This window comes from Branchiostoma floridae, chromosome 1 (assembly GCF_000003815.2).
Source record: "Branchiostoma floridae strain S238N-H82 chromosome 1, Bfl_VNyyK, whole genome shotgun sequence".
NCBI classification, from domain to species: domain Eukaryota; kingdom Metazoa; phylum Chordata; class Leptocardii; order Amphioxiformes; family Branchiostomatidae; genus Branchiostoma; species Branchiostoma floridae.
The window spans coordinates 2,616,756-2,626,622 of record NC_049979.1 but is presented as its reverse complement, the minus strand read 5'-3'; the positions used below and the strand labels follow the sequence as shown (position 1 = coordinate 2,626,622).

Sequence of the window (9,867 nt, the reverse complement as noted above, 5' to 3'; positions counted from 1 at the left end):
TATTTGGGTATATTTTGTAGTATAGTATAGATTTTCGTTTCCACAAATAGCCGGTTTGAAAATATGACATAAGCCCAGGGCTCTAGCCAGCGTCCGTTTTTCCGTCAATTGACGGAAATTTGCTGCATGTGACGGAAAAATTTTAAAACCAATCCGTCAACCTTGACAGACAAAAGTCATTGGTGGAATCTACAGGCGGCTTGGGGACGCCGTCCACGGCCGTAAAAGCCACACACTGTTTGTTTTACTATTGTTATGATTGTTGATGATGTGTGTCAGCGCCCTTTCGCATACGATAATCTCATTAAAAACCATTTTTTTAAGCTCTCAGTTCAGTCTTTCTAATAGTGTTTTCGCGACAATGGGAATTGGCTGACGAAAAAAAAATTCGAGCTGGCTAGAGCCCTGCATTAGCCTTATTACCCAGGTGCAAATGAGTGCCTAGCTTCGATCAGGTGCATCACTGCCATAGGACTTTAAATGGGATCCCCATGTACATGTATTAGGAGAGCCACATGTCAAGCATGTTTAAGGTATTTCGGTTAGCTAAATTGGCATTTTGACCTTCCATTGTTTTCTTATTAATGAATGAAGAAAGAATGGAGCCGTATCGAATATTGATAGATGGGCATGAAAGAATTATAGATCTGATTTTTAGGGGGGCCAAATTGATGACGTTATCATTTATATTGCCCCTAATATTTTTTCTATGATAAAATACATCACTTTGGTACATACATGTACCACTGCAATGAAACTTCGTTTTTCTTGCATAATGATGAAAGCTACAAACTCAATGGTTGCGCAAATTGATATCTACTAATGATCTGTAGTAATTAGAAAATGTTTGTTTTCATCTAATTAAAAAAAAATTAATTCTTAATATAATAATTCTTCAACCAAAATACCAACCGGCCACACTTATCAGAAAGAGCGCAAGTCCAGGGCTCCTTCCCTCTGTGAGGGGATCAAACATTACAGGATATGGTTTTGGAAACGGTCAGACGTTTCGGATAGAATCCACTATCCTTCGTCAGTGACACTGAAGTGATCTGGAAAAGACTGATCTTTTATACCTGAGCTATGAATGAAGACAATTTTAGCTGTCCAATCGGAGACATTGCAAGACAAGTCAAGCTGAAGACAATTTGGATTCCAATAGCAGTATCACTTCAGTGTCACTGGATTCTATCCGAAATGTCTGACCGTTTCCAAAACCATATCCAGTTGCTACTTTTTGGTGTATCTTATTACCTGGATGTCTAACCTACATCGACATATCAAACATTACAGTCTAGTCTCCGCATTGAAAAGTTGATAGTCACCTTTTGTTAAATCCTTCCTCTAACAGTGGTAAATCTGAATAGATAAATAAATGGAGATTTTAATGCAAACAAGCTCCCAATCAATCTCTGTCAGACGGTCAGGAATAGGTTATTAGGTCAAGGCTGTAGGAGTCCAACAGAAAGTCTGTCAGGGTGACCCATTTTTAACCCTCACAGAGTTAGGTTCACTATGAGTATGAATTATTGTTCATGTCAGTAGTGGGGCTAAGACCCTTGACAATGGTTCTGCCAAATATGATGCAATTTTTTTACGCCGTTGGGTTTGTGGAATGCCCTTACAACAGCAGTCCCCATTGGATAACCTGTGCTGACAGCATAAACCAAGTTGGGCTCATCAGGGATTTTGGATCTAAAAAAGTTTGGGCAACTTGGGGAGAAGAGATGCTGTTACATACAATGTACAGTTGACAACTTCTTCTATGGCTTTGTACTTGTAGGCCAATCTTCACATGCATGGCTGTAGCGGCCACAGTTTGGCCACAGGAAGCCAGTGTTATGAGGTCGGCGTCTCTCCTTTTGTTTTTGTCTTGTTAAACCAAGATGTTCCATTTGTTTTTCCTGATCCTTTGTTACGCCCCGACTGTGTGATGCCATTGTATAATAAAAACGTAAGCAAAATTACCCTTTGAAAAGAAAACACCATAAGATTTTATCTAATTTGAAGTTATCCTGTTCCGAATGTGTTCAAGATTGGTAGAGAAGGCGTTTGTAATTCATTGAGCTTACCTTCCAATCCCAGAAATTTGTCTTTGAGTTTGACTTGTGCCAAATCGTATTTTATTTGAGTGTGTACTTCAATGAAGAAAGTATGGTATCTGTGGGAAAGACTCGCCTGGGTACCATCCGGATAGTAGTTCGCTCCTATGTTCGCTTCTGCTATCCGTCTGGAGACCTGCATATTTAAACTGTTTGTTGGTGACGCCAATTAATGAGCGAATCAAGGAATGGGTTCTAGAGCACTCGTTCGATGACAACAGGCCCATCCGCTAGCGGACGGAGGGCTTGTCCGGTGTTAGAACACCTGTTCGAATGAGCGCTTTAACCCATTCCATAATTCGCACATATGTGGGGACCAATCAGCGCCTGCGTCCAACATTTGGACGATTTCAGACGTTAAGATGGTCCGCGTTCCCAGATGGAGACACAGAGAAGCGACTGAATGTCGCAGCCAACTACTTTCCGGATGGTACCCAGGCTAGGGGAAGACAGGGTTAATCAAGGTTGCTCAGTCCACAACCTGTGGCACACTGAACTCTCGCTGAACACTGAACCCCTGGAGAACATGGCACACTTACAGCCACCATGTTCTAATGGAAAGCAACAATAGTACGAGATCTTAAACAGTTCAGCATGCTATTATGAGCTATAAAACAGCGTGCGACGGGAAGTAAAACATGCAACGCCCTATCAAAGGGATTTTCAAAGGGCTTGTAGTGCTGAAAAATTAGCTAGAAGCAAAACAAAGTTCTCACATCAAAGGGCAGTATGTCAAGGTTGCCCAAGAAGGTGACGTCGGGAACTGACAGACAGGTGGTCACTTTTGACAGGATTCTTCATGCCTGTTTCAATGGAAAAAATTTTTAAGAGACCACCAAAAATTATCATAGGGACCACCAAAATATGATCACAATGGCCAGGTGGTCACTTTTGCAGGTTTGACTGTATATCAATGGATGGGTCAGTCAATACGTAGAGGTGATCACTTGTACAGGTTTGGGCTGTATATCAATGATTAAGTGGTCCCTAAGTAGAGGTGCATCGCTTGTACAGGCTTTCACTGTATATCAATGAACAGGTGGTCCTTATGTAGACGTGGTCACTAGTACAGGTTTGACTGTATATCAATGACCAAGTGGTCCTTATGTAGAGGTGGTCACTAGTACAGGTTTCACTGTACATCAATGACCAGGTGGTCCTTATGTAGAGGTGGTCACTTGTACAGGTTTGACTGTATATCAATGGCCAGGTGGTCCTTATGTAGAGGTGGTCACTTGTACAGGTTTGACTGTATATCAGTGGCCAGGTGCTCCTTATGTAGAGGTGGTCACTAGTACAGGTTTGACTGTATATCAATGGCCAGGTGGTCCTTATGTAGAGGTGGTCACTAGTACAGGTTTGACTGTATATCAATGGACAGGTGGTCCTTATGTAGAGGTGGTCACTTGTACAGATTTGACTGTATATCAATGGCCAGGTTGTCCTTATGTAGAGGTGGTCACTAGTACAGGTTTGACTGTATATCAATGGCCAGGTGGTCCTTATGTAGAGGTGGTCACTTGTACAGATTTGACTGTATATCAATGGCCAGATGGTCCTTATGTAGAGGTGGTCACTAGTACAGGTTTGACTGTATATCAATGTCCAGGTGGTCCTTACATGTATGTAGAGGTGGTCACTTTTGCAGGTTTGACTGTATATCAATGGCCAGGTGGTCCTTTTGTATAGGTGGTCACTTGTACAGATTTGACTGTATATCAATGGCCAGGTGGTCCTTATGTAGAGGTGGTCACTAGTACAGGTTTCACTGTACATGTACATGTATATCAGTGGCCAGGTGGTCCTTATGTAGAGGTGGTAACTAGTACAGGTTTGACTGTATATCAATGACCAGGTGGTCCTTATGTAGAGGTGGTCACTTGTACAGATTTGACTGTATATCAATGGCCAGGTGGTCCTTATGTAGAGGTGGTAACTAGTACAGGTTTGACTGTATATCAATGGCCAGGTGGTCCTTATGTAGAGGTGGTCACTAGTACAGGTAAACCTGTTTATCAATGGCCAGGTGGTCCTTATGTAGAGGTGGCCACTTGTACAGATTTGACTGTATATCAATGGCCAGGTGGTCCTTATGTAGAGGTGGTCACCTGTACAGGTTTGACTGAATATCAATGGCCAGGTGGTCCTTATGTAGAGGTGGTCACTTGTACAGGTTTGACTGCATATCAATGGCCAGGTGGTCCTTATGTAGAGGTGGTCACTGTCTTCTACAGGTTTGACTGTATATCAATGGCCAGTAGGTCTTATGTATACATAGAGGTGGTCACTAGTACAGGTTTGACTGTATATCAATGGCCAGGTTGTCCTACTGTAGTGGTGGTCACTTGTACAGATTTGACTATATCAATGGCCAGATGGTCCTTCTGTAGAGGTGGTCACTGGTACAAATTTGACTGTATATCTTGACTGTATATCTTGTTCAAAAGTTGCAGATCAAAACTCAATGCTCATTTGATATCCAATGACTTTGGTTTGTTAGATATTTGATAAAGTGACTCTGGCTAATGGCTACAAGAAAACACTCTCATACGACTGTGAGTCATTCTAGAGAGGTTCTTGCCCTCTATTTTGATCTCATGTTTCTGAGAAGGTCAAATACTGTAAATGCAGAAATGTTCGCGGTGGATTAATATTCGCAGTTTTCGCGGTGACCACTTCACCGCGAACTTAAAACCACCGCGAACATTTTTCTATTGTGGTATTAGGCAGCAGTCTATGATGTAACCGCGAAATTAAATCCACCACGAAAAGTCCCTTTTCCTGCTACCGCGAAATTAAATCCCCTCGAACTTAAATGCATTTACAGTACTACAGTAGCCGAAGGCAAGAAAAACATTAAGATCCTTTGTGACTTGTGACACACTGAACTGTTGCATCCCCGGTGGAACAGTTAGTTACAGGGAATTGGAAACGACAATTGTTTAACATTCTAAAGCACTTCAACATGCTTCCGTGCACTTTAAATCAGCAGGCTGCAGGTAGGAGACCTTGGAAACGAATCGTTCCTGCACAAGTTCCAACAAGCACTCTGTTTTCTGTCTTTCTGCTCAGACGAAACAGACATTTCAATTAGGGTAGTTGTTCGCTAATCTCTGAGCAGATGTATGGATCTACCTCACTCTATAAGTTTTAGATTAGTTTTTGCAAGTTTACATTTAATACTCTTTTCTCGATTTGATATATTGTATTTTCATGAGTTCACCCTATTGTGATCATTGTTATTGACCAATTGACTCATAATAGGATAAGGGTTTGATAGTTTGGCACCCACAAGGTTTTAATTTGTCAGCAAATTTAAAGTCCCCTACCTTTTATCCGATATCCTGGTAAATACTGTTCAAAACATTTTTATCCTTGCTGTGATGATCTATTTGTAAATACATCTCAAGTAAATGTTGATATAAAGTTCTGACAAAATTCAGACGTTTTGGTTGCTTTGTTTAAGACAATGCCATAGTCCCTTTTTTTTCAAAATAAATACTTCACATAAATTTCTATTATATAATAGGAAAAATTTTGATTGCGATGTTTGGAAAAGATTAAGTTCATTCGCTTTGTTGGATACAGACTGCCTGTATCCAACAATGGATACTGACATATATCTGAAGTAAATTTTGATATAACACCCTGAACCAATAAATTCAGCCATTTGACTGCTTTGTTTAACTTAAGACAATGTCATACTCCTTTTTTTTCCTCAAAATAAAGTTCCTATATGAGAAATGATCATGATGTGTGGAAAAGATCAGGTTCCTTTGCTTTGCTGGATACAGACTGCCTGAACCAAGAAAAGAATATTAAAGGGTGCAAAAACAAGGCACATTAGTTAGATCCTCCTTACATCTGCTTGTAGATTTGTTGTTCACAGTCAGGTCATTGCACTTCATTTTATTTATGTAGCCAGGTATTGTAAATGACATTCATGTAGTGATCCAAAACATTTCAACATGCTCCCGTGCACCTCAGCTCAGCATGAAGTGGGCATAAGACATGCTCTGCCTCACGTAGGTCCATGGTTTGTACATGTAAAGCTTGGGGCACAACCCGCCGTACGTGCGATTTGTCCGTACGTTTCATGTCCGCCACGTATTTCTGGAAACGTTCAGACTGTACAGGTCAGGCGCGTCGCCCGTAGTGGCACGTACGGGGGGCAAATCCGCAGCCCGATGGCACACAAGTGTTGCAAAGGGCTATACTCATTGCAAATGTCAATTCACCAACGTCAAAAGTGGTAATCGTAGATGTTTCCAGCACCTATTGTAGAATGTGGTGTTGTGTACACATGTAGGTCTAACGGTTTGTGGGGTGTTCAGCCCAGAACGCAGAGATGCTGGGTTTGTATCCCCCGACATGCCACCAATGTTGTGCCCTCTGAAAGGCACATATAGTAAGGTTCTTCAAAAACACAACCAGAATTGTACTCACTTCCAATGTTGCGATGTCTATCAGACACCACCATCAGGGTTAGAATGACTGGGTCTGTTTCTTGCTGCTACTTATACTAGTTATAGCCGATGTAGGTGGCACTGCAGCAGCAAGAATGCCTCTTAGAGGCACTTTCTGAGACTTTCTTCACACCACCCAGTCGAGAACTGGGTACCAGATTTTGGTTGGGGAAATATAAGGCAGTGGAAGGAGAGGGTTGGGCTCTACCTACCAGTACCTTGCCCTAGATCATAGACACAGTGGATATCAATTCACTGCCCCTCCAGATGCAAATGGCTATGGGACTATCTTGTACCTTGTAAAATTAGTATACTGTAAATGCATTTAAGTTTGCGGGGATTTGATTTTGCTGTAGCGGGAAAAACGACTTTTTGCAGTGGTTTTAAGTTCGTGGTAACACCATGCACTGTAGTCTCTTACTGCCATGGAAAAACATTAAACCACCGCAAAAGTTTCTGCATTTACAGTAACATTTGTCTATATATATATTAAGTTTAAAGCTACAACCTAATGTTTGCTTCTCCTGTGTTCCAGAAAGCAAAGCTGGCCACCAAGTCAAAGTCCGTGGACGTTCCTCTGAAGGAGACCACAAAAACGTCTAAGGAAGAGGCCAAGGTTCCTCCCAAGGAGCCTACGGTGAAGGAAGAAACGTCTGAGCCTTCTTCAGAAGGAGCAGAAAAATCTGAGGAGTCTAAATCTAAGGAACCATCCCCATCTAAGGAGAAGAAGGTGTTGAAGGTCTCTTCTTCATCCAAGGAAGAAACGGACACTGCACCTGCCCAGGAAAGAAAGAAGGCGACAGGGGACGAAGTGAAGACGTCTTCAGAAGCTGACAAGGAGTCTTCGAGAGATGCCACGTCTCAAAAGAAGGACACGGAAGGCAGCACAGACGCTCCAAAGCAGAAATCTCTTAAAGAAAGATTCCAGGAACTCTCCAAGGAAAGGGAAGCAAAGAGACAAACCATCGGTAAGAAGTCTCAAGAAACCAAGACAACATCTTCTTCTTCTTCTGAAACGAACAGTGCGGCAAAGACGCCATCTAGTCGTGAAGAAGCATCTAAGGGAGAAGATTCTAAGGAGGACTCTAAGGATGAGAAATCGTCAGAGCTTCCATCTGTCGACGAATCGGAGGAGATCTTTCAAGACGGAGAGTACTACTGACTCTGGCGCAGAGAACATGTGATGTGACCTGCTCCTCTTTCTACATGTTTGTTTGTTTGTTTGTTTTTGTTTTGTTTATTTATTTGTCTTGAAGACAACCGGTGACTGCTTCCATAGCGGGCCAAGGACAACCAAATCATGTACATGGCTGCATGATTGTACAATTTCAGTGCAGGGCATGTAAAATTAGCTGGGTGGGAAATCAGAAGCATTGATTAAAGCAAAATTAATCATCTTATTTGCTTAATGGAGACAAAAGTATGCAGCATATTTGTACACTACAGATAGGATACAAATGAAATAGGAAAAAAATATAAATAAAGGTGGAATAACAGCTATTTGTCATCATGTTTATTTAAATTAAATTTTAATCATTATTCGTTATCAAAGAACTCAATTAGCACTTTGCAGAAGTCATGTCATAAAAGTATATTTTAAGATATGATCAGAATTGTTGCTTAATCAAATTGTTAAAAACTAAAGACTAAGTTCTACAAAACAGAAAGTTATACATCATTTGACATACGATTTACAATAGATGACGATGTAAGAATCACAAAAGACAGGTAACGAAAACACCAAGGGTAAAATTTGCTCTGTCAAGCTTGACAGCCACTTCAGGAGATGCTGTTATCACCTCACTAAGGATGACACGGACTCAACTGATGAGTCTCTTTTGTACTACCAGGAAGTGTGTGTGTGTGTGTGTGTGTGTGTGGTAGGGGTGCATGTTAAGACATTAATTAGCCTGTTACACTATCAGGTATGATTATCTCCTTCTGTCGTTATATCTGCTTGAAGACTACCAGGAAGAGAGAGTGTGTGTGTGTGTGTGTGTGTGTGTGTGTCTGTGTCTGTGGAAAATGGGGGGTGCATGTGTCTTAATTAAGACATTTTCCTGTGACACTATCAGGTATCATTATCACCCGCTTATCCTTACATCTGCTTGAAGACTACCAGGAAGTGTGTGTGTGTTTGTGTGTTAGAGGGGTGTGGGTGTGTATGTGTCTTAATTAAGACATCAGCCTGTGACATTATCAGGTATGATTATCTGCTGATGAGGCCTGACTCCACTACTGTGGGTCTGTTGAGTGTCGGCAGTACTGAGGACAGGTAAGCGCTGTCAGGACCCGTCACACGCAGATCCTTACATCTGCTTGAAGACTACCAGGAAGTCTGTATGTGTGTGTGTGTGTTAGAGGGGGGGGTGCATGTGTCACAGTTAAGACATTTTCCTGTGTTACTATCGGTTATGATTATCTCCTTCGATCTTTACATCTGCTTGAAGACTATGAAAGTGTATGTGTGTGTGTGTGTGTGTGTGTGTGTGTGTGGTAGAGGTGGGAGGGGGGTGGGGTGGTTGCATGTGTGGCAATTAATACATTAGCCTGTGACATTATCAGGTATGATTATCTCCCACTGATGAGGCCTGACTGCACTACTGTGGGTCTGGTGAGTGTCCAGCCAGGCTGAGGACAGGTAGGAACCATTAGGACCCATCATGCGCAGATCCTTACATCTGCTTGAAGACTACCAGGAAGTCTGTGTCTGTGTGTGTTAGAGGGGGGGGTGCATATGTCAGAATTAAGACGTTAACCTGTGACATTATCATGTATGATTATCTCCTGCTGATCCTTACTTCTGCTTGAAGACTACCAGGAAGAGAGTGTGTGTGTGTGTGCGCATGTGTGTGTGTGCGCGTGTGTGTGCGCGTGTGTGTGTTTGTGTGGTAGAGGGGTGTGGGTGTGCATGTGTCACAGTTAAGACATTAACCCGTGACACTATCAGGTATGATTATCTCCCACTACTGTGGGTCTGGTGAGTGTCGGCGGTACTGAGGACAGGTAAGGGCTGTCAGGACCCGTCACACGCAGGACTACCCAACAACATTCCAGCCCAATCTCGTCTCTACATCACTGTTCTCGCCTCCTCACCGCTCGCTACTGTTTCCTGCTGTCCGTCAGGTCTGATGTCGTGGGAGGCTGTTTTTCTTTAATCGATTTCATTTGTTATTTCATACAATAATTTGGTCCGTGTGATACAATTATAATGATGATAATCTTTAATGCAAGTTCAAGTTCATACTCGAGGGTTAGTTGCAGACAAAGTAAAGTAGTGGTATACATAATTGTATACT

General features: G+C 42.1%; 1 protein-coding gene across 1 annotated transcript in view; it reads left to right on the top strand.

Moving 5' to 3' along the window:
* The window catches only part of LOC118423339 (formin-2-like), a 97,179-nt gene extending 89,113 nt beyond the window's left edge, over nucleotides 1–8,066 (top strand). Inside the window, exon 25 of the mRNA XM_035831464.1 lies at nucleotides 7,104–8,066. Within this exon, the coding sequence (XP_035687357.1) occupies nucleotides 7,104–7,730 (627 nt within the window). The 3' untranslated portion in view covers nucleotides 7,731–8,066. The remainder of the gene's footprint in view (nucleotides 1–7,103) is intronic.
* The last annotated feature ends 1,801 nt before the right edge of the window (nucleotides 8,067–9,867 follow it).